This window comes from Podarcis liolepis (genome assembly GCF_965112155.1).
Source record: "Podarcis liolepis genome assembly, chromosome: 16".
NCBI classification, from domain to species: domain Eukaryota; kingdom Metazoa; phylum Chordata; class Lepidosauria; order Squamata; family Lacertidae; genus Podarcis; species Podarcis liolepis.
This window is the reverse complement of record NC_139567.1, coordinates 13,641,402-13,666,842: the sequence shown is the minus strand read 5'-3', so window position 1 is coordinate 13,666,842 and position 25,441 is coordinate 13,641,402. Positions and strand designations below refer to the sequence as shown.

Here is a 25,441-nt window from a genome sequence, read left to right as displayed (position 1 = left end):
ACAGTATCCGGGACTGGTCCTGCATCAGGGCCTTCTGCTGCATCACGGTCGTCTGTACATCCCGCCAGGGCCACTACGGCTGGAGGTTCTCCGGATGGCCCATGATGCCCCAGCAGCGGGGCACTTTGGACGGTATCGGACCACCCATCTGGTCAGTCGAGAGTTTTGGTGGCCCCGCCTGAAGGCTGACGTGGCTCGCTACGTTGCTGGTTGTGATGTCTGCCGGCGCGCCAAGGGACCTACCGGGCGACCCCCCGGCCTACTTCAGCCATTGCCAGTTCCACCGCGTCCTTGGCACACGGTTTCATTGGACTTTATAGTGGACTTACCCTCGTCTCGTGGCTGTACCTGCCTTCTGGTTTTCTCCGACCATTTCACCAAGATGGTGCACTGCGCTCCCTGTCCATCTGTACCCACAGCCAAGGAAACTGCTCAGCTGTACCTTCAGCATGTCTTCCGCTTGCATGGCCTACCTGAGCGTGTGGTGTCCGACCGGGGCGTTCAGTTCACATCCCGGTTCTGGCGAGCATTACACCAGACCCTCGGGACAGAGGTCTGCCTCTCGTCAGCCTACCACCCACAGACCGATGGCCAGACGGAACGGGCGAACGCGGTGCTGGAGCAGTACCTCCGGTGTTACTGCAGCTACCAGCAGGATGACTGGGTCGACCACCTGGCATTGGCAGAGTTCGCCTATAACAACGCGGTGAATGCGTCCACCCAGCAGACCCCGTTCCAGGCCAATAATGGTTATCATCCACGGCTGTTTCCAGAGGTGCTGCCGGCGTCCGCGGTCCCGGCGGTGACAGAGTGGCTTCAAGAGCTCCAGTCCCAGCAACAGCTTTTGGTGGAGCAACTGCACCAGGCCAAGGAAGCGTACAAAGCCCAGGCCGACCGCCACCGCCAGGTGGGGCCGGAACTTCGCGTCGGTGACCTGGTTTGGCTCTCCACTCGCCACCTCCACCCCTCTCGACCTTCGCGGAAGTTGGACGCCCGCTTCACCGGCCCGTTCCCTATCGTAGACCAAGTCTCTCCTGTGGCATTTCGTCTCCGGTTACCCGCAACCCTGAAGGTTCACCCGGTCTTCCACAGGTCCCTTTTGAGTCCGGTGGCCCCACCCGACGAGTTCCACCCGAACCGTCCCCGACCGCAGCCAGTGTTGGTTCGGGGAGAGCCTGAGTACGAGGTGGAACGCATCCTGGACTCCCGATACCGCAGGGGAAAGCTGCAGTATCTCATTGACTGGAAGGGGTACGGACCGGAGGACCGTTCCTGGGAACCAGCGGCCAACGTCCACGCACCTGCCTGCCTCCGAGAGTTCCATGCGACGTACCCCGGCAAGCCGGGTCCGGACCCTCGGTTGAGGGGGGGGGCCTGGGAGGGGGGATGGTGTGATGGCCTGGGATTCCGATTCGGAGGATGAAACAGAGGAATCCCAGCCTGCACAAGAGTCCCCGCCTCCAGGGCCGGCTGAACTGGGGCAAGGCCTAGATGCTGAAGAACCTGCACCTGTGGCAGTGCATCAGGAGCTGGCCCCAGGTGAAACCCTTCTGGCCCCAGAGAGGCTTGACGACTCAGTGGCCACAGGTGAGCCTCCTCCAGGGCCCAGTAACCCTTCGGCCTCTCCTGATCTGCAGAGGCTTAGGGCAGAGAGGCGAAGGGAACTGGTTGCCCCCAGGAGGAGTGCTCGCCTTAAGGCCAGAGGAGGTGGGGCTCCTGGGGGCCGGGACCGCCCCTGGCCTTAGAAGAGGATAAAAGCCCAGTCAGCCCGGCCCCAGGTTGCGGGAGCAACGTCGTTGTTGGCTTCGGACCTTCCTGTGTTCCTGATCCCTGCTCGGCCTCCTGTTTCTGACTATCCGGTACTCCTGTTCCCTGCTCGGCTTCCTGTTCCAGACTATCCGGTACTCCTGTTCCCTGCTCGGCCTCCTGTTCCCGACCATCCGGTGTTCCTGTTCCCTGCACAGCCTCCTGTTCCAGCGTACCTGTTCCCCGCCCGGCTCTCTGCCTCGGACCTTGCCCCTCTTCGTGTGGACTCTGCTACGCCCAAGGTACCTTACCCCCGGGACCAGCACACCGCCCCCGGCTCGACGCGGATCCTCGCCGCCGCTGCCTCTCACCGCCCGACTCGCCCGCCTCCCTCCCACGGCACACCAGCCAACCTCTCACGGCACACTAGTGTGCCGCGGAACACCGGTTGGGAAACACTGCTCTAGACCACCTCCTTCTGTAATGTTTGCACAATGTTTTTTGGGGTGGTCTTGGCCTAAAGCAGGCTTCCTCAACCTGGGCCCTCCAGATATTTTTGTCCTACAACTCCCATGATCCCTAGCTAGCAGGACCAGTGGATGGGGATGACGGGAATTGTAGTCTCAAAACATCTGGAGGGCCGAAGTTGAGGAAGCCTGGTCTACAGGGTGGGCAATTTCAAAAGTCAAGATACGGGCTTGTGCACCATTTTTCTGGGTTCCTCCTCCCTCCTGGTATGGTGAGTGAGGACCCTGTTGCAACAGTTTAATAAAGATCGGGCTTACTAGCTGCTTTGCTTCTCAATATTCTCTGGCTGGCCTCTCTTATTTTCTCCTACCGATAGGGAACCTACTTAAGGACTCTTGGATACGGGCTCTTGGATACCCAATAAGGGGAAAGGAGCAGGTTTTTTCTATAACACTGACTTTAATACCATTCCTCAGTAAAATACCGCTCTTCCTTTCACAGTGTTCCCCTAAAAGCGAACCCTGTTGTACCCTTCCCAGCCCAAGCTCACCACGTAGGAGCAAGAGGAAACTTTAATTCTATTCACTGCTCACCCCCACGCCCCCGTGTTATGGTGTTCCAAGCTCTGGGCTTCCAATACTTTAAGCAATCTCCTAACAACTGTCATTCTCCTGCTAACTTATAAACTCTGATGTCAATTTTGCACAGATTCGATAGCTTAGCCAGCCCCAGAGGCACCATTTGCCTGGGGAGTTTGTAGCCAGGGCTGCTGCAATGAACAGCCGTGGAAGCCTTTGGGAGGCAGAGACGAGAGAGGGCATTAGAGAAGGGAAAGAAGGAAAGAGGAACAGAGTCCAGTGTTTCTCGGGGTACTCTATCATTCAAGGCACCCCAGGGTGCCATGGCACACTGGCTTAGCCAAATATGAGATGTGGTGAGAATAAATCAAACTTTATTGCTACAATAAAAGTTGAATGTACCAGGCACTTATATGATGGTCTTAATAAGAGTTGCTGGATATTTATATTTATATTTCTTTTCCTATCTTATCTTGTCCTGCCTAATCTACCCATTACTCCACAGCACCCACACCAGAGAGGAACAGAAGGGCATGGGCGCTGCATGACAAAAGAACAGGTTTATATCAATACCATGTCACGGAACTGAAATTCTTCCAGGATATTTCAGTCTTCTTATTTTTTCTTTTCAATATGAGTTTTTATTGGTTTATCATTATATATACATATAAACAAATACAAAATATAATACATAAATTACATGTGTCATATCCAGTCCATGAATCATACATATAGCTCCAACATGTCCTGAGCTGAGGTAGAAGAATATTTTATTGAGAACAGAAAATTTCCTTGTAATTAATAGAGTAGATCCAGATTGTCCCTAGATATTGCTTTTTCATGCCCAGATGACTGCTTCCATTTCCTTAAAGAACACAATATAGCGTCCCTTGTCTTGGTACTGGACAGTCCCATTGAAGAGTCGCCATGCAGTGTGGTCACTTCATCCTCCTGTCTCTCATCGTGGGCCTTTTTGCACCCTGGCCTGAGCTGCTGGGCATCTCTGCGTCAGATACAGGTATGAGCTCTCTCTCCTCTTACAACTTCTAAATCTTATGTGTATCATGGCTGTACCTCCCCCTATTTCTCTCCAATTCTTTAACCTGCCTCTCTACATAGGGTTGCCCCCTTCCATAAGGCCCAAGTGATGTGGAGCTTGCTTTCTTGTAGGCAACACATGCACCCAATTATATTGATGACGCTATGGGAGTTTGAGGAGCTTGTGTGCCTACAAAGATTCCCTGGGCTGACGTTGCCCAGTGAGTGAACATGTGGCCTTGAAAGGAGCTCAATGCATTCTCCATGGTGGCTCAAAATGAAGAGCTGTGGAGTTGTATCCAACATATTTCTTCTCATAGTAGATCCATTCAAAAAGATGACTCTAAGTTAAACACGACAATTCATTTCAATGCCTCTATGCCAAGTATGACAACGTTGCATGCCAGCTGTGGTCCTTGCTTGGGATCAGTGTCAGCACCTGGAATTCTCAGAGGTTGCTGGCATTCTAGCACCCTGCCCGAGGCCACAGTAGATCAGTGATACTCTGGTTGTTCTGTGAGTCACTCTTTAAACTTTACACTATGTTCCCGGGGAAGCAACATTCTGGGAACTACAGTGGTACCTCGGTTTAAGTACTTAATTCGTTCCGGAGGTCCGTTCTTAACCTGAAACTGTTCTTAACCTGAAGCACCACTTTAGCTAATGGGGCCTCCTGCTGCTGCCGCACCACCGGAGCACAATTTCTGTTCTCATCCTGAAGCAAAGTTCTTAACCCGAGGTACTATTTCTGGGTTAGCAGAGTCTGTAACCTGAAGGGTATGTAACCTGAAGCGTATGGAACCCAAAGTACCACTGTATCAGATTTGGAGTACACCTACCCTTGAATAGTCTGATCTCTCTCTTCAGCAATCTTTGCCAACTAAACTCAGGGCTCAGGGTGTGGACATAGGAATCTTGTTCATGGTTAGCGTTGACTTCTGGCATCCTCAGGAATATGTGTTGTTTCACTACGCCAGCCAAGATACCTTGCAGGTGGTACTCACCAGAGTGGCAGAGAGCGGCATGTTGTTTGGCCCATATTGTTTTGTGTGATTTTTGGTTCATAGATAGGCAACTTGGCTTCTTCCAGAAGTCTTGGATTTCAGTTTCCCAGCTGACACCCAATGCTAAACTATTGAGAACAGGAAAGTGACTCTCAGCTAGAACTGGATACAGCCCAGTGGTGGGGATGTAAGGTTATTAAAAGCTTCTGGGTAATGATCTATAATGAACTGAAGAAAATGTTTAAACTAACTTTTTTACTAGGACTGATAGGAACTGAACTCCCCAAAGAAGATAAGAAAATATTTTTGTATGCTACAACAGCTGCCCAAATATTGTTAGCCCAAAGATAGAAGGAAGAAAAGATAGCAAGGAAAGAAGAATGGCAAATCAAGCTAATGGACTATGCAGAAATGGCAAAATTAACGGCAAAGCTCAGAGACTATGACAGTGAGAAGTTTAAAAAAGAGTGGGAATAGTTTATTATTTATGTGCAAAAATACTGTAAACAGGGTGATACATATAAGTAAAGCATTTAAGTAAATGCTTTCAACTAGCAGAAAATTAGATAAAATTAAGGGAAATAATAATTGAAAAGGTTTAAGAATGGATATGCAGAAGAACTTAGTTAATATAAGGAACCAGAAGAGGGTATGGAGGGAAGTCCAGAGATTTAGGGAATCTCAAAGAGAAGCTTTGTGAAAACATATTTGTATAAATTTAGATCTGGTTGAAATGTGAGTTAATTACTGTTTTTATTTGTGAGGTGGAGTCACCTGGTCAATGTCATTGCTTTCTGTGTTTCAGACTTTGATATAATGTTTATATGAGGCTTGCCTTTCTTTGCTTTTACCCACCAGATGGTCTACCTGATATATGCAAACTCCCTCGGAAAGTAGGAAGATGCAAAGCAAGTTTTACAAGTTTTTTCTTCAATATTGAAACCCTGAAGTGTGAGGAGTTCATTTACGGTGGCTGTGGAAAGAATGCAAATAACTTTCCGAATGAAAATGAATGCTATCAAGAATGTGGACGCTTTGGTAAGAACAAATAACTTGCTGTTTTAGGGCAGGAGCTGTGCACATTTTGGGGCAAATGGGCACATTTCAAAATTTGAGAAACTCTGATGGGTGCATGTCCCCTTTTCTTGAAAACATGAAAGGCCTCCAAGTACGATATTATTATCTCTCTCTCCAAACCCCTCCATACAAACCCAGAAAGGCAGCATCCTCTCCCCTTAAAACCTAAACACAACTGAACAAAAAGCACTGTTTGAAATGATTTTTGCTACATTTTACATATTGCAAATTTTATTTGAGACCACTGAACAAGACTTATGGTCAAAAAGCCTTTGGCTTACCTTTCTCAAGGTATCTTAGCACAATGACAAACAGAATGTCTGAGAAGATAAAAATCAATTAAAATAAAAGAATGTGTACCATTACAATGGTACCTCGGGTTAAGTACTTAATTCGTTCCGGAGTTCCATTCTTAACCTGAAACTGTTCTTAACCTGAAGCACCACTTTAGCTAATGGGGCCTCCCTCGGTTGTCACGCCACCAAAGCAAGATTTCTGATCTCATCCTGAAGCAAAGTTCTTAACCCGAGGTACTATTTCTGGGTTAGTGGAGTCTGTAACCTGAAACATCTGTAACCGGAAGCGTATGGAACCTGAGGTACCACTTTACTCAATAACAGCCGAACTCAATGTCTGTTCTCAGTTGCTTTTTGACTGACCAGTCTTCTCCAGTAGAAGATAAATCATACAGAATACAGTAACATCAAATTCAGTATAGCTGCACATAATAACATATATTTTATGATGTGCTGCAACATAAGTATCTTTCCAGCTTTTCAAACTGAGAAATCTAAAGTACTGAGCCTACTCTCAGGCAGCCATGGCCAGACTCCTGAAGGGATTCTTCCTTCAGGTAGAAAATATCTGACAGGGCTGGTGCAAAATCTAGCCACTCCCTGTCTCCATGGCTCTTTAGCGCAACTCCAGGGCATGGGCAGATAGCAACAGATTGCAATTGCATGAACTGCAACTCCCGTGCAGAGTTCCAAAGGAAAAACACACACTAAGGCAGCAGAATTCTTCAGCTATAGTTTACTGAGGTTTAAAAGCGTACAGGATCTTACTGGATCCCCAGTAAAGTGCCAAAACCTCAGCTCCTAAGACCTCATCCAGTTACAGAAGCAAAGAAACAGACAGTATAACAGAAAGCATAGAAAGAGACACAGAACTGCTCTGTAGGCAGGAAATATATCATCTGCCTCTGAGCGTTGACCATGAGCCCCACAGACTCACGAGATAAACAACTGCTGCAAGCTTGTATATGAGAACATTCAAGAATGTTCTGCCCCCATAAAACTCACAATGCTTGACGATATCATCCCTTGAAAGGAAAATGAACAATGGCATCTGTTTGCGTGGACAGGCGGAGTCCCCAGATCCCGCACGGTCCCCCCCCCCCGTCATGTGAAATAACGACTCATGACAACATGCTATGGGATTAAATTGGCCACAACTTTATTAAATTTCAAATGTGGGTAGACCTTGGCTCAGGCATTGGGCGTTCTCCCTCCCCAGTCCCCAGCCGGGGACCTAGGGAGCATCAGGGTTATCCAGTGTGGGGGGGGGATGGGCCGGCTCTGGAGAACATATGTTCAAGCAGAGATAGCCGCCCCCGTTACGCCGCAGCCGCAGGGGAGGGCAATGACGGCCTTTCGGCGTGCGGCGAAAGCCTCCCTTCAGAAACCCCTTTAACGGGGAACCCTGATATCGCCGCCGCAAAGAGGAAGATGGACTAAAGGATTCCGCCCAATGCCTGATACCGCCAAAGTTGTGACGTTTTGCTACGGGAAAGACGAAACCTGCCAATGCAGGGAAATTCCTTCCCGGCCCTTTAACAGCGACCTTAACGTAGCAGCGCCCGCATACCTGTGAAGAAAAGTTAACCTGCAAAACCTGTGAAGAAAAGTTAACCTGCAAATAAGACATTAACTGAGGGTGGGTAGGGTGGGAGAAGCTCTGGAGCCAAGTGAGGATTCCCACTTAAGATCCTCCCTCTATTGTGTGGGCAGGTAATCCCTCCCCTACCTGGCCTGGTCTCCTTGGCAATGCTTCCCCCAGGTGGGATTGGACAACTGGCTGAGGTAGGTGGAGACCTCCAGGTATCCTACCTGAGGGAAGGCAAACCAAGCCTATGCTGTTGGAGCCGCTCCAGATCTAGGGGCTGCGCGCTTCCACACAAAGGGCGCCCCCCGTTTTAAGCGTGGAGCGGTCATTCTGAAAGAAGATCTGCTCACCTCTTATCACCTTGAGTCACTCCTGAGATGTACTGTGTACTGTGCTTTTACCTTCTTCTTAATGTTGCACCTTTGCTCTGGGCTGCCCTGGGCTCTCTGGGAGAGGAAGGGGGACGTCTTCTTCTTCTTCTTCTTCTTCTTCTTCTTCTTCTTCTTCTTCTTCTTTTTCTTTTTCTTTGTATCATTTGATCCACCACAAAGATTCTCTCTTTCTTCCACAGTAGTGAAGAAGGAGTAATATTTTGGCATCCTCAAAAATGCCCCCTGCTCATGTGAAAGAAGACAACAGCTAAATTCCAGATGTCCTGCCAATCTACAGATGTCCTTCCAGTCACCTCAGCTGAATATTCTGAATAAGTGCAACAGTAGTTCAGCATCCTCTGTATTCTGGATCTTGAGTATGGGGTTTTGTCCACATTAATTCATCTGCTATTAAATCCACATTAATGCTGTTAAGTGTCTTCTATGGCTTACTATTTCTTTATGGGGAGCTTAGATGATTTTAGTTACAAAAATATTTATATGCTGCTATATCATCTAAATATCAAAGTGATTTACATTATCTACATATATCATAAAACATGTAAAAAAAATAGATTAGAGAACATCAACTAACCATTAAGTATTTTCTTAAATGCTGGCATAAAGCTGTCATTATAAAAATGTTTTCAGCAGGCCTTTAAAGATTCACAGCCTGCTGAATCTCTGTTGGCTGAGCAGTCCTTAGGACTGGGGAAATCACTAAAGGTTTGGATTCTTGTTGTCAGATGAGCCTCACCAACTCCGGGGACAAGACATGATGCTCCTCCAGATGATCTAAGTGTTTGAGCTGACAGATGCCCTTAGGCTGCCCTTAGGTATTTTGGACTTGTAAATTACCTTAATACAAAGACAACGAACTTGGCTCAGTAGTAGATGCGCAGCCAGTGCAGACCTTTTAACAATTCTGTCATCCTTTTGCACCAACTGGAGCTTTCAGATGAGGCCGAAGGGCAGCCCCACACAGATCACATTGTTGTAATCCAGCCTCAAGGTTACCAACATGCGGTCAGACTTTCCCTGTCCAGGAGCAGCCATAGCTGGCCAATCAGGCAGAGCTGTCAAAAGGAACTCCTAGATGCAAAGGACACCTTGGCGAACCCTCCAGAGCTGCCTTGCGTATCTCCTGGTCATGGGAACCACCCTCCCAAAGGGCATTTGTCTTCATCTGGAAGTGTCCTGGGAGGGATTTTAATTCAGCTTTAAGAACAGCATAACCCTTTCTACTGCCATGATGTGAGCTTACAGTTTCCAGGTATGGATAGGCGACTAACACAACTTGAGTGCTGACGTCTAGTGTGAACACAATGAAGGAAACAAAGTACTGCAAAGTAGCCTGGGCTAGTTCTTATGGAATCGATGGCTTGTGAGAACCGTATAAAGGCGTCTGCACCAACCACTTCAGCTATGAAAGCCAGAGTGGAGTGGTGGTGCAGTCTGTAACTCACCACCCACCTGGAATGTGTGGATAAAAAGCACAGGGGGAGCAACACAGTTGGACAGCAAGCGTTCACACGTTACACCCCCTCCGCATTCGGAGTCTGTGGTCACACCCACACTAGACATCTAAAGCAGACTTAAACCATGTTGCCAGTCCTGGCTTCCCCCAAAGAGTACCAGGAACCCTAGTTTTTTAAGGGTGCCGAGAGTGGTTAGGAGAGCCCACACTGAGAAATAATTTTGAGAGCCCTTAAGCAACTCCACGTCCCAGGAATCTTTGTGGAAAGGGCTTGGTGGTGACAAAGAATGAGGACATGATGCCTGCTGGACATTCTCAGTGTCAGCACTTGGAATTCTTGGGGAGATGCTGGCATCGGAACAGCTTACATCCAGACATGCTCATGTGGCCATCCAGAGATTAAATAACAATCTTTTCCAGCCAAGTCAAGACTGTTCTTTTTCTCTGGCTGAATTAAAAAATGGAATAAATGGTTCCAAATCTATCCCCCCGCCATGAGGTATGTGTGTATAACGTATTGCATGAACTTCATGTTTGCATTGACATTGAGAGTCTGTGGACCAACCTTCACCAATCTGAGCTGGCAGGGGCTGGTGGGAGTTGTAGTTCAATACATCTGCAGGGCACCTAGTTGGCGAACACTGCTGTCGACCGTAAGCACTCTTATGATCTGTTCTCAGGCCTTGCTACATGCAGTTGAAAGAAAAGAAAAAACTGGAAGAAGGCCATAAACTTTGCATGACCAAAGATCAGGTTTACTTGTTCATCAAAGTGCTCTATTCCTTGGGTGATTTCATGTAGGCTGGGCACATCAACTGAATCCATTGTCACCACTGAGCATTGATTTCTGTCCTGAATTCGGAAGCCGATCAGACGCTTGGGACAAAGCAGGAAGCAGAGAAGATTTGGGGATAAATTAAGGAACGCCCTCCTCCAAGTGTGCAGCTGGTACTGTGCTTTAAACAGGGGGTGGGGGGCAAGTTCCTTGCTAGAGATTATTAGGAAATGGATTGGAAAGAAAAACTGCTATTATCATAATACCATTATGCAAGTCTATTGCTTGTTGCAGTGACGTAGAATGGGGGAGGGGGGCAGAGGGCCTGCTGTCCTGGGCACAAAATTTGGGGGTGGCATAAAAATTGAAAAGAAAAATAAACCACTTTGAGGGTTTTTTTTTAAAAAAACCACACAATCAAGTGGTGTCAGCAGTGTAAAAATTACATGGAATAAATAATACTAATAAAATAAACAGCCGCTGACCCTCTCCCCTCTCCTTGCTGAGAAGACCCTTCCCCACCATCATCGCTGCCCAGGCCTGATAGGAACCATGGGTTAGGGCAGAGCTTTCCAAACTGTGTGTTGCAACACATTAGTGTGTCAGCTTCAGTGTGTAAATGTGTCTTGCAAACGCTCCCCATTCTCCTCCTGGGGCTGGAAAGGGGTTAGTTTAACCTCTGGTTTGCTAGTAAAACTGAATTACTGTGTCCCGAAATGATGCATGTCTAAAAAGTTTGTCACCAACATGAAAAGTTTTGATTAGATTAGGGAGAGCCCCGGGCACTGGCAATCCACGCTACGCCCCAGTCTTATTGTAATGACCGCTCCCCGCTTAAAATGGGGGGCGCCCTTTGCGTGGGCGCGTGCAGCCCCTAGATCTGGAGCGGCCCCAACAGCATAGGCTTGGCTTTGCCTTCCCTCAGGTGTGATACCTGGAGGTCTCCGCCTACCTCAGTCAGTTGTCCAATCCCACCTGGGGGAAGCGTTGCCAAGGAGACCAGGCCATGTAGGGGAGGGATTACCTGCCCACACAATAGAGGGAGGATCTTACCTAGGAATCCTCACTTGGCTCCAGAGCTTCTCCCACCCTACCCACCCTCAGTTAATGTCTTATTTTGCAGGTTAACTTTTCTTCACAGATTTTGCAGGTTAACTTTTCTTCACAGGTATGCGGGCGCTGCTACGTTAAGGTCGCTGTTAAAGGGCCGGAAAGGAATTTCCCTGCATTGGCAGGTTTCGCCTTTCCCGTAGCAAAACGTCACAACTTTGGCGGTATCAGGCCTTGGGCGGAATCCTTTTGTCCATCTTCCTCTTGCGGCGGCGATACCAGGGTTCCCCGTTAAAGGGGTTTTCTGAAGGTAGGCTTTGGCCGTACACCGAAAGGTCGTCATTGCTCTCTCCTGCGGCGGCGGCATTATGGGGGCGGCCATCTGTGCTTGAACATATGTTCTCCAGAGCCGGCCCATCCCCCCCCACACACTGGATAACCCTGATGCTCCCTAGGTCCCCGGCTGGGGACCAGGGAGGGAGAACGCCCAATGCCTGAGCCAAGGTCTACCCACATTTGAAATTTAATAAAGTTGTGGCCAATTTAATCCCATAGCACGTTGTCTTGAGTCGTTATTCCACATGACGGTGGGACCGTGCAGGATCTGGGGACTCCGCCTGCCCACGCAAACTACAACCTCCACTTTGTAATTAACATAAGGTTGCCATACGTCTGGAATTTTCTGAATATGTGTCCAGGGGGAAATTTTTGGATAATCAGCAAAATGTCCTGAATTTATAGCTCAACAACTTTGAGTATCCATAAAAAAATAACTTTTGTGTCCTGAATTTTACTTCTAGAAATATGGCAACCCTAAATTAACACCAAGCCACAATTCTTTGAAAGCAAAACTAAACTCAGCAGAAGTCGTCCTCCTGGGAGGAGGAAAATGGAGGCGGCAGCACGTGAGCTCAAGGCTTTGTTTGGACTCATAGAAGCTCATCTACATACTCCTAAACCAAGCTTTAGTGTCCCATGTGTACTGGGCTGTGAATTAAGAAAGGCACCATGGGTTCCAGTGTAAAGTTGCAGAAGATCCTGTAGGGACAGAACTCTAAGACTATTCAGTTCAGCCACCTGAGATGGCAAAATGTCATAGAAGGTTTTGATGTCCACCTAGAATATATTTGACACTTACGTGTTTATAGTCGTAGACAACAGTTGCTGAGGTCGTATTGCTCTGGATATGAAAGGCAGCAACACTTTCCTGGTTGTTCACCTTCACAGTTTTCTCAACCACTTCGCCATCTCCTGTACTACTAGTGATTTTAATTATCTACAAAGGAGACAAGTTTCAACAGGGAAATGCATTTTCTGTGTTCCTGGTACTTTGCATGGTTGATCTTGAAGCACAAATCTGAAGTGTTTTAGCTGGGGCTATAGAGTCATATCAAAATAAAGGAGACATGGCAAGAGGGTGTGAGCCTGCTCCCTAGCTCATGCATTTAATAAACACACAAGCACTTTTCAGATTATTAATATGTGTGTAGCAGTGATGGATTAAATTTTAATCAATAAATAAATGCCAAATTGGCAATCATAGAGAAGGGAAGTTGTCTGTTCCCATAATTCCTCCTGTTTCTGTGTACATCCAATGTACATCCAATTAAATGCCTTAACAATGATGTAAGCATATTTATTATAGAGAGACTTGATTCTGGTGTTACTATTTCCACCTTCAAATAACTTGTGGAGGGAGGAATAATACTATTCCTTCAACCGTGTCCCTGTGTGCATGGGCAAAGGTTTTTTCCACTTATACTGCTAGAGATCTTTTAGTTGAAGAAGCTGGGATTTAGAACTTTGGGCTGGTACCTGGCAATCTGTGCACTTAAATCCTAAACTAAGCAAAGTCCCAAATAACCCAACAGACCAGGGAATAGGGAACCTGTGTCCCTCCACATGCTGTTGGACTACATTTCCCATCAGCCTTGACCCTTGGCTATGATGACTGGGGCTGATGGGAGCTGGAATCCAACAACATCTGGAGAGTCACAGGTTCCCCACCCTTGGCTTAAGGATTGCAGAGATAATGGGTTGTATGCTGCTAAATTCTTCTCAGACTGGATCCATTGACATTAATGAACCTAAGTTAGTCATGTTCATTAATTTCAAGGGATCTACTTGGAGTGGGATCAGCACTGGATACAACCCAATGTATGTGAGACACTTTCAGCACTCCAAAATACTTTATCAAATGATAATATGATGCTATCCCAAATCTAAACCCCATATTGAGAGGACGTATACCTCTGAATCTCAAATACCATCAACAAAAGTCATTTGACTTCATGACCTCCTGCTCATCCAATTTCAGACTGGCAGGGTTCATCAGCACCAATGCTGGCCCTGCACCTCACCCTATGGAATGAGTGGCTGGTCTGCAAGTCAATGTTTAAATTTCCTATAATCTGTCAGAGTGATTCTCCCTTGGACACTGGGAGGAATTTCAAATGATGATCAGTAGCTTAGCTGCTGCTGTGGCCAATGATCAGCCTTACTCTTTTGAATGACACTAGCTTTCTTTTCAGTCTTCTACTCACCTTTTCGGTGTGTTGCTGCGTCATGTAAACGCCAATGAGAATCGCTCCAATAATGATAATGGCCAGAAGCACCAGGATGACAGAGATGAGGATCATTTGCTTCCTGTCCTTAGGCACTCTGGGTATAAACCTGAGGGCCTGGGAAAGAGAGACAGGGACTTAGCCGGGAAAGGGCAGACCATTACTCTCTTCACCCACAGATTCCCATCCCTATGGCACTTTCTGAGACAGTGAGCTGCAACACGGTTTAAGCAGTACAGCCGTGGGAGCTTCTTATTTCAAGTAAAGGCTTTTCGTGAGGAAGGTTATATTTTAATACTAAAAAAAGGAACCATTTCTTGAAACATGAATCAAGAAACAGGTCTAGGGAATGCAGAAATCACTGTTTTAATTTCTGTGCCTACCTTAGAATGGTAGGATTTGCAGGATTGTGCCTTGCACATAATTAAAACTTAATAATTGGTGAGTAATTTTAGCTGCAATTCTACGGCCCATGGGATCATGCCCAAGGGGCCATAGGATACATCAGAGCTCCTTTTGCAGTCTTGGAGACTGAGACTAGCAGTGGCTTTTCAGTTTTTCAGGCAGGATTTCCCCCCAGCCCTATCTGGGGACACCAGGGAATTGACCCCAGGACCCTTTGCATGCAAAAATGTGCCCAACCATTGAGCTTTCTCCTGTGCTCCTCAGGGAAACAAGCTAGTTTAAGAGGGTGCAGACCAGGCTACATAAGACGTGGGTGCTGCTGTGATCTAAACCACTGATTCTCTTGGGCTTGCTAGTTGGAAGATTGGCGGTTCAAATCCCCATGCTGGAGTGAGCTCCCGTTGCTCTGTCCCAGCTTCTGCCAACCTAGCAGTTTGAAAGCATACCTGTGGCAGGAAGGTATTCAGCATTTCTGTGCGCTGTGGCATCTGCCACGGTGTTCTGTTGCGCCAGCACCCTTGGCCTGAAAGCGAGATGAGCACTGCAACCCTATATTTGTCTTTGACTGGACTTAACCATCCAGGGGTCCTTTACCTTTTACCTTTACCTTTTTACATAGGACACACAGCTCACTCATCTTCATGGCTACCCCTCATCTTCCATCAACTGAAACCTGAAGCTGGCGCCTCATCCTGCCTAATGATACTTGGCATTCTGTGTCAGCATCTGTCACTTTTGCTACTGAGTTACTATCACAACGAGTTCTCTTGCACACCCCAAATAGCATTTCCTGCCAAATAGGTCCCCGCCCCCCAAAAAATCTACAGTACTTACTATGGGTGCTGATTACATGTTGACCTGACAGCCGACTTTGGAGTCCATCTCTGCTGCGATGTCAAATGAAAACTACCGTAGCCAGTTCACCTTTATAGGAAGATCTATGGGCAGGATGAGGCCAAAGGACCTCCTTTAGCTGAAGGGGGAATTTCTATTTGATCAGTATACCATGGAGAGAGCTTTAGAAAGCACAGCAAACCTCCACCCCCACAAAAACTAGAATTTTCACATTTTTAACAGTGACTTAGCAACTGACTATCCAACATATTGAGGTTCTGTCTCTAATTTGTTAATCAAAAGTTGTAGCTAACTAAGGTATACTCGGAATAGACCTATTGAAATTAATGAACTTAACTTAGTCATGTCCATTAACTCTGGTAGGTTGGCTGTGAGTAGGACTTGAATTGGGTACAGCGCCAATTATTTAACTATAATGGGTTCAGGAAGTCCCTGATATCTATTGGTAGATGTTGTTGGGCTACAACTCCTGCTGGCATAGCCGATGGTCAGGGATGATACCTCTGGAGGACCACAGGTTCCCCATCCCATCTGAGTGTTTTCCGGGAGATGGGAAGTTGTAAGTTTGATGGGGATTAGAACCTATAGGAGGAAGGAAGCTGGAATGAAGGGAGACCACAGGGAGGAGAGCTGAAGGGAAGGGATAGTGAGAGTAACCAGAGAGAAGAATGGGTGGAAGAGACAGATCAAGCAGATGAAATGTCCTCTTCACATATAATGCATGCCAGGAAGAACATTGCTTGTGTGGACTGCTGACGAAGTAGAAACTATAGGCCCAAGGTAGTGCACTGTGGTTACCAAGGTTAAATTTCACATACCAGTTTGAACCAACCCGCCAATTCTTTGGCCACATGCTTCCAGTCGTAGTTTATAAACTGCCCTATCCCCTAAATGAGATGTGGGCATAATGGCAATGCACCTCAGGGTGCTAGGAAGCATTCTGGGTTGAGATGTGGTTATAGGCAACCAAAGATGACCTCACTTGCAATGGTCCATGAATGACATCAGACCAGGTGTAAGCACCCTAGGACAGCTTCTTGGGCCCTGGTAGGGCGCACCAGCACCAATGCTTGCCTTGGGTTCTTTACATCAGGTAGAAGGGTCTGTGCACCCCCATTTCAATCTCTCACAGCAACAGTACATTGAACTCTCATGGTAAATTGGGACAAGTTAAACTGGCAGTTTCTAGCCATGCTTGCATCATTCGGCCACTGCCAGATAAACTTGGAGGGAGACTCATCAGTGGAGGAGGAAGCTCAACAGAGGCAACAGTTCCTGAATTATTTAAAGGTAAAGGGACCCCTGACCATTAGGTCCAGTCGCTGGCGACTCTGGGGTTGCGGCGCTCATCTCGCTCTATAGGCCGATGGAGCCGGTGTTTGTCCGCAGACAGCTTCCAGGTGATGTGGCCAGCATGACTAAGCTGCTTCTGGCGAACCAGAGCCTCGCATGGAAACACCGTTTACTTTCCCACCAGAGTGGTACCTATTTATTTACTTGCACTTTGACGTGCTTTCAAACTGCTAGCTTGGCAGGAGCAGGGACCGAGCAACGGGAGCTCATCCCATCGCGGGGATGTGAACCGCCAACCTTCTGATCGGCAAGCCCTAGGCTCAGTGGTTTAGACCACAGTGCCACCCATTTCCCTTGCACCAGGGTTTACCCCAGCGTAATAAAGTTGGCCAGGATGCCTGAAGGGGTACAATTTATGAGTTTTCTCCATTTCAGGTTATAGACGCTTCAAGTTACAGATGCTTCAGGTTACAGACTCCGCTAACCCATAAAATAGTACCTCGGGTTAAGAACTTTGCTTCAGGAGGAGAACAAAAATCGTGCGGCCGCAGTGAGAGGCCCCATTAGCTAAAGTGGTTCCTCAGGTTAAGAACAGACTTCCGGAACGTATTAAGTACGTAAGCAGAGGTACCACTGTAGATAATTAAATGAGCAAATTGAATGAATTTGGATCTGCAGAAGATATTAAAAAATAGATTTAAGGAGCTACAGAGAGAGGGGGAAAGAAGTCAAGCTTTGAAATGTTAAAACGATTGTAAAATTAATGAATTGTATAAACCTGAAAAGTATAAATAAAAATTAAAAACAAAACAATACTTTGAGCGGGCCCGGCCCCTTTCCCACAAAGATCAAAGGGGCCTTAGACACGCCTGGCCCCTAGAGTTGGTGCACCTGCACAGGGTTTCAGCCCTTGACAGACCCTGCCCATGTGACAGGAAGACTGCGACCATGCTGTTGTTTTCCCTTGCTCCCCCTCAATACGCATATCTGCTAAAATACTGGGAAACAAGAGGAAGTTACAGTGGTTATCTTATCTGGTGGCCAGTTTAGCAGCTTTTATAGACCTAGTTATTGGGGAAATCTACCTGTATACACAACTGATAAGCATAGGTTTATGATGCTGAGTGCAACCAGAAAGTCTTCCATGTGGAAATGTAAAACGTCAGCCTTACAAATGGAAGTTGCTACCTGCATACAAAACCGACAAGGGTACATTTTTTGATGCTGCACCGGAGGCTACAGGCCTCCATTTTCCGCATCCTTGCAGTCACATGGAAGAAGAGATTCTGCAAATATATCTGTCTACTCCTGTAGATAGCTGTTTAATTGGACACCTTTATATACAGGCACCCCCCCATTTGCATGAGGGTGGTGTTCCAGGTCATTGTGCATGTCACTAGGATGTGCGTAAGCTTGCCCTGCCCTGTTTTGCCTCCGTTCTGCCCCATGCTGAAAACGGCATCCCCTCCAACATTTCTCTGATGAAAATAGAGATGTCCCCTTCCATAATGATAATTTTACTATTCATACCCTACACATCTTATTGGGTTGCCCCAGCACTCTGGGCAGCTTCCAACATGTATAATAAACATAATAAACATTAAGCATTCAGAATACTTCCCTATACAAGATTGCCTTCAGACAGTTCAGGAGTTGCATAACTCCATTCCCTCCAACATTCCTCCAATGAAAATAGGGACATCCTGAGGAACAGCGGGACATTCCGGGACGCAATTAGAAACCGGGACAGCTTCTCTAAATCAGGGAAGTCCCTGGAAAATAGGGACACTTGGAGGGTCTGAAACTATGCACACATCTGTGGTTGCATACATGCCAATCGCACACAAATGGGGGTTTGCCTGTATATAAGAAAAGCAATTCAAATAATTATCCACCACTTTTTGGTAGTCACACCCACCCTTGGCTATGATGACTGGGGCTGATGGGAGCTGGAATTAAAAAATGGAATAAATTGTTCCAAATCTATCCCCCCGCCATGAGGTATGTGTGTATAACATATTGCATGAACTTCATGTTTGCATTGACATTGAGAGTCTGTGGACCAACCTTCACCAATCTGAGCTGGCAGGGGCTGTTGGGAGTTGTAGTTCAATACATCTGCAGGGCACCTAGTTGGCGAATACTGCTGTCGACCGTAAGCACTCTTATGATCTGTTCTCAGGCCTTGCTACATGCAGTTGAAAGAAAAGAAAAAACCGGAAGAAGGCCATAAACGTTGCATGACCAAAGATCAGGTTTACTTGTTCATCAAAGTGCTCTATTCCTTGGGTGATTTCATGTAGGCTGAGCACATCAACTGAATCCATTGACACCACTGAGCATTGTTTTCTGTCCTGAATTCGGAAGCCGATCAGATGCTAGGGACAAAGCAGGAAGCAGAGAAGATTTGGAGATAAATTAAGGAATGCCCTCCTCCAAGTGTGCAGCTGGTACTGTGCTTTAAACAGGGGGTGGGAGGCAAGTTCCTTGCTAGAGATTATTAGGAAATGGATTGGAAAGCCATGTGGAAAACCACACAATCAAGTGGTGTCAAGCGGTGTAAAAATTACATGGAATAAATAATACTAATAAAATAAACAGCTGCTGACCCTCTCCCCTCTCCTTGCTGGGAAGACCCTTCCCCACCATCATCGCTGCCCAGGCCTGATAGGAACCATGGGTTAAGGCAGAGCTTTCCAAACTGTGTGTCGCAACACATTAGTGTGTCAGCTTCACTGTGTAAATGTGTCTTGCAAACGCTCCCCATTCTCCTCCTGGGGCTGGAAAGGGGTTAGTTTAACCTCTGGTTTGCTAGTAAAAATTACTGTGTCCCGAAATGATGCATGTCTAAAAAGTTTGTCACCAACATGAAAAGTTCCAATTAGGGAGAGCCCCGGGCACTGGCAATCCACGCTACGCCCCAGTCTTATTGTAAACTACAACCTCCAGTTTGTAATTAACGTAAGGTTGCCATACGTCCGGAATTTCCTGAACATGTGTCCAGGGGGAAATTTTTGGATAATCAGCAAAATGTCCTGAATTTATAGCTCAACAACTTTGAGTATCCATAAAAAAATAACTTTTGTGTTCTGAATTTTAGTTCTAGAAATATGGCAACCCTAAATTAACACCAAGCCACAATTCTTTGAAAGCAAAACTAAACTTGGCTATGATGACTGGGGCTGATGGGAGCTGGAATCCAACAACATCTGGAGAGTCACAGGTTCCCCACCCTTGGTCTAAGGATTCCAGAGATAATGGGTTGTATCCTGCTAAATCCTTTTCAGATTGGATCCATTGACATTAAATAACATAAGTTAGTCATGTTCATTAATTTCAAGGGATCTACTTGGAGTGGGATCAGCACTGGATACAACCCAATGTATGTGAGACACTTTCAGCACTCCAAAATACTTTATCAAATGATAATATGATGATATCCCAAATCTAAACCCCATATTGAGAGGACGTATTCCTCTGAATCTCAAATACCATCAACAAAAGTCATTTGACTTCATGACCTCCTGCTCATCCAATTTCAGACTGGCAGGGTTCATCAGCACCAATGCTGGCCCTGCACCTCACCCTATGGAATGAGTGGCTGGTCTGCGAATGTTTAAATTTCCTATAATCTGTCAGAGTGATTCTCCCTTGGACACTGTGAGGAATTTCAAATGATGATCAGTAGCTTAGCTGCTGCTGTGGCCAATGATCAGCCTTACTCTTTTGAATGACACTAGCTTTCTTTTCAGTCTTCTACTCACCTTTTCGGTGTGTTGCTGCGTCATGTAAACGCCAATGAGAATCGCTCCAATAATGATAATGGCCAGAAGCACCAGGATGACAGAGATGAGGATCATTTGCTTCCTGTCCTTAGGCACTCTGGGTATAAACCTGAGGGCCTGGGAAAGAGAGACAGGGACTTAGCCGGGAAAGGGCAGACCATTACTCTCTTCACCCACAGATTCCCATCCCTATGGCACTTTCTGAGACAGTGAGCTGCAACACGGTTTAAGCAGTACAGCCGTGGGAGCTTCTTATTTCAAGTAAAGGCTTTTCGTGAGGAAGGTTATATTTTAATACTAAAAAAAGGAACCATTTCTTGAAACATGAATCAAGAAACAGGTCTAGGGAATGCAGAAATCATTGTTTTAATTTCTGTGCCTACCTTAGAATGGTAGGATTTGCAGGATTGTGCCTTGCACATAATTAAAACTTAATAATTGGTGAGTAATTTTAGCTGCAATTCTACGGCCCATGGGATCATGCCCAAGGGGCCATAGGATACATCAGAGCTCCTTTTGCATTCTTGGAGACTGAGACTAGCAGTGGCTTTTCAGTTTTTCAGGCAGGATTTTCCCCAGCCCTATCTGGGGACACCAGGGAATTGACCCCAGGACCCTTTGCATGCAAAAATGTGCCCAACCATTGAGCTTTCTTCTGTGCTCCTCAGGGAAGCAAGCTAGTTTAAGAGGGTGCAGACCAGGCTATATAGGACGCGGGTAGCACTGTGATCTAAAGCACTGAGCCTCTTGGGCTTGCCGATCGGAAGGTTGGCGGTTTGGATCCCCGTGATGGAGTGAGCTCCTGTTGCTCTGTCCCAGCTTCTGCCAACCTAGCTGTTTGAAAGCATACCAGTGCAAGTAGATAAATAGGTACCGCTGTGGCAGGAGGGTAATCAGTGTTTCTGTGCGCTGTGGCATGTGCCACGGTGTTCTGTTGCGCCAGAAGTGGTTTAGTCATGGTGGCCACATGACCCGGAAAGCTGTCTTTGGACAAACGTCGGCACCCTCGGCCTGACAGTGAGATGAGCACCGCAACTCCATAGTCGTCTTTGACTGGACGTAACCATTCAGGGGTCCTTTACCTTTACCTTTTTACATAGGACACACGGCTCTGTCATCTTCAGCCGAAACTTGAAACTGGTGCCTCATCCTGCCTAATGATATGGCAGACCATACTTGGCATTCTGTGTCAGCATCTGTCAGTTTTGCTACTGAATTATTATCAAAATGAGTTGTCTTGCACACCCCAAATACCATTTTCTGCCAAATAGGTTCCCCGCCCTCCAAAAAATCTACAGTACTTACTATGGGTTCTGATGACATGTTGACCTGACAGCCAACTTTGGAGTCCATCTCTGCTGCGATGTCAGATGAAAACTACCGTAGCCAGAGACTTCCGGTCGGCGCCAGCGCTAATGGCGGTCCTCTTTCCGAGCTCCGGAGGAGGACTGCTCTGCGAGTTCGGGTCTGACCCGCTACGGCAAGCGGGGGACCCCTAAAATCACAGGCGCGGAAGCCTGTGAACGAGGAGATTCAGTGGGCACCAGGAGCGCCCCCCTTTACCGCAGAAAGACCCTTTTTAAAGGCTCCGGAACGACATCGGGGGAGCGCGGTGCTGAGAATCGCTACCCAGCCCGCAGGGTGAAGCCGCGTCGCTATTAGCGGAGAGCGCCGATTCCTTCCTGTAAATTTCGGACTGAAAAAAACCCGTGAGTAAGATTGAACGTCTATTTGAAACTAAAGTTTGGAAATTTGGCTGAAAACGGGGAAGGTGAAAATTAAGGAAGTCTGCCTTCCCCCGACTGCATGAAAGTGAAAGCAACGAAACTTTAAAGCTGCATCCGCAAGAGACATTGTTTTTGATAAATTAAATCTGACATTTGGACTTTAGACCTCCCCTCTAGCTAGCAGGGCAGAGGGGAGGCAAAAGAGACACTAGTAACTGCATGATCTACTTAAAAGGAAAAATCCTCTGCTGCCTCAATAACCTGAAACGGACTGCTAAATAAGACAATAGGGCACTGAACTGACTTTAAATTCCTGTGAAGGTTACATTGTGATACAAAGTTCCTGGACTCCTTTGCTACAGTATACCAGAGTAGGCTGAGACAGTATCTATTGGAAAAGGGTTGCAATTTATATTTACAAGCCTCCTGATATACTTGTCTTAAATTTTCTTTGTTTTCGTATTTGGACACTTTCTTTGTCTCTGTATTTGGACATTTTGATTTGCTCCCCCTAGAGGGTAAAGTAAAGGCTGATACAGCTCAAGACAGTGGAATTTTCCATCGGGAGACGGTTCCCGTGGGAAACGACCTTGGGACATGAGTGGTCCACCAGAAGAGATAGCTACAAGAGCTAAGACTAGACAACAACAACAACACCAGCAACAGCAACAGCAACAAAAGAAGAGAGGCTCGATTACAGGTGCAACCCCCACAGGACCTACAGGAACAACAGGACAAGAAAAAGTGACAGCCGTCTCCATGGATGCTGTGACACAAGCTCTACTTAAGATAAACCAATCCTTGGAGACCCTAACAAAGCAGAGCTCAGAAAATACACAAAAATTAACAGAATTAACAGCAAGATTGGATCTGAACACAGAATCTATAAATAAATTGGTCCAGGAAAATTCTGCAACACGTAAAATTGCGGAAGAAGCTAGAACTATTGCTGGAGAGACTCAAGAGAACTTAGAACCGATTGCTAAAAAGGTGTATGAGCATGATGCAACTCTGGCTTTGTGGGAATTACAGAGGAAAGAGAGAAATTTGAAATTGAGATTAATTCCAGAGAACGAAGGTGACAATCTCGTGGAGTTTTTAACACAAGAGTTCGCTGACTGCTGGGAAGATTTGGAGGAAGACGAATTTAAAATCACAACAGCGTTCAGACTGGGTAAAAAACAGAACAGAAAGACTCCGAGGGATTGTCTGATCACCCTTAGATCCAAGGAAGAAAGAGACAAAATATTAAGACTACATTTTGAAAAGGCCTTGCAAATTGGAAATTCAGCTGTACAGATTCTTAAAGACATCCCTAAATATATCTTGGATCTGAGAGCTTTCTACAAGGACCTGGTTTATTTGCTAAAGAAGAATACCATCCTTTTTAGGTGGGAATTTCCACAGGGACTGTCCTTTGATTACAAGGGAAAGAAGGTGAAAATAAAGACTATACAAGATAAAGAGAAATTCTTGGAAAGAAACCGAGAGGACCTACAGAAGGGAACTGTGGACCCAATTGCAGAACAGAGGAGAGCAATAGACATCTTGAATCTTTCGTTTGGACAAAATCTACCACCATCAGAGGAAGAGCAACAACTTGGAGCTGTTGGAGGAGTGTCAGAAAAATAACAAGATGGCCCTGCAATTCCTTAGTTGGAATTGTAATGGGCTCAATATGCCTTTGAGGAGACGACAAGTTTTTCATATTCTGAACAAAGAACAATTGGATTTGATATGCCTACAAGAAACTCATATAACTAGAGCTCACAGGAGATTACTTATAAACAAAAGACTAGGACAAGAATTTATCTCATCAGACAAAGTCAAAAAAAGAGGAGTTGTGATTTATGTAAAAGAGAAGTGGGCTCCAAAAATGATGTTTAAAGATGAACAAGGAAGATATTTGGCAGTTGAGATACAAGTACAAGGAGAAAAATTTCTGATAGTTGGAATTTATGCACCAAACGAAGGGAAGGCAGAATTCTTCAAGAAACTTCATGAAACTTTGACGGACTATCTGGATTACAATATGATAATTATGGGAGACATGAATGGTGTGGTCTCCACAAACATGGACAAGGCACAAAGATTGACAGTCACCAAGGAAGGGAGACTCCCTAAGACCTTCTTTGAAATGACGGAAAATATGGACCTAATAGACATTTGGAGAACAAGGAACCCTCTTGAGAGAGAGGGAACCTTTTTCTCCCAAGCAATGAATACCTGGACCAGAATCGACCAAATCTGGATTACTAGTGGGATGGCTCCAAAGATTAAGAAGGTAGAAATCTGCCCAAAAACTTGCTCCGACCATAACGCTGTGAAGATGGAAATGAAACTTTCTACAACTGGTCAATTTAGATGGAGGATGAATGACACCCTCTTTCGAGACAAGGAGATCCTTATGAAGGCCCAAAAAACTTTAAAGGACTATTTTGAAATAAATTTAAGGGCCGATGTGGAAAAAAGAGTGATCTGGGACGCAAGTAAAGCTGTGATGCGAGGTTTTTTGATTCAACAAAACTCAATAAAGAGGAGGAAACAGAATGAGAAAAAGGAAAAGATTTTGGAAAAGATAAAGGAAGGAGAGAAAAAATTAAGAGTAAAACCTAAGTCCCAGGAGATTTTGAGAGAGATTAAGTTATATCAAACACAATATATGGAATTGATGAACCAAGAGATTGAATGGAAGATAAAGCAAATGAAACAAAAGACATTTGAATCGGCAGATAAATGTGGCAAACTTTTGGCATGGCAATTGAAGAAAAGGCAGAAATTAAATACAGTTACAAGCCTAGAAGTGGATGGAAAGACTATATCTAAACCTAATGAGATTAGAAATTGCTTTTTGAGTTATTTTAAAAAACTCTATGCTCAAGGACCACAAAATGAAGAAGATATAGATAAATTCCTTGATAAATATGGATTACAAAAAATCTCTCATCAAAGTAAGATGGATCTGAATCAGAGAATAACAGAACAAGAGATTGAGGCTGCCATTCAGAATATGCAATTGGGCAAGTCTCCAGGGCCAGATGGACTGACTTCCAGATATTACAAATCTTTGAAGGAGTGGTTGACTCAACCATTAAAAGAAGTCTGTAATGAGATTCTAGAGGGAAAAAAGGCACCTGAATCGTGGAAAGAAGCGTATATTTCACTCATACCAAAGACAGAGACTGAAAAGACTCAATTGAAGAACTACCGCCCAATATCATTACTTAATGTGGATTACAAAATTTTTGCAGACATTTTGGCAAAAAGATTTAAAAAAGTGTTAATGGAAAAGATTCATGAGAACCAAGCAGGCTTTCTCCCAAAAAGGCACCTAGCAGACAATG

General features: G+C 45.9%; 2 protein-coding genes and 1 long non-coding RNA gene across 3 annotated transcripts; 1 reads left to right on the top strand and 2 right to left on the bottom strand.

Annotated features, from left to right (window-relative positions):
• Window positions 1-5,668: 5,668 nt before the first annotated feature.
• Window positions 5,669-8,601, top strand: LOC310695140. The gene is made up of 2 exons (XR_014519945.1): window positions 5,669-5,872; window positions 8,367-8,601. It is a non-coding gene; the product is annotated as an uncharacterized lncRNA (long non-coding RNA).
• A 519-nt stretch (window positions 8,602-9,120) lies between these two features.
• On the bottom strand, window positions 9,121-21,723 carry LOC310696139 (gastrokine-2-like; the record flags this gene model as incomplete). The annotated part of the gene is made up of 5 exons (XM_083481263.1): window positions 9,121-9,204; window positions 10,403-10,519; window positions 12,607-12,744; window positions 14,012-14,149; window positions 21,676-21,723. 5 exons carry the CDS (start codon window positions 21,721-21,723, stop codon window positions 9,121-9,123), a joined length of 525 nt encoding a protein of 174 aa, XP_083337389.1.
• LOC310696132 (uncharacterized protein) lies at window positions 17,560-21,627 on the bottom strand (the record flags this gene model as incomplete). The annotated part of the gene is made up of 4 exons (XM_083481256.1): window positions 17,560-17,583; window positions 18,847-18,963; window positions 20,350-20,487; window positions 21,547-21,627. The coding sequence occupies 4 exons, from the start codon at window positions 21,625-21,627 to the stop codon at window positions 17,560-17,562; spliced, it is 360 nt and encodes a 119-aa protein (XP_083337382.1).
• Window positions 21,724-25,441: the final 3,718 nt, after the last annotated feature.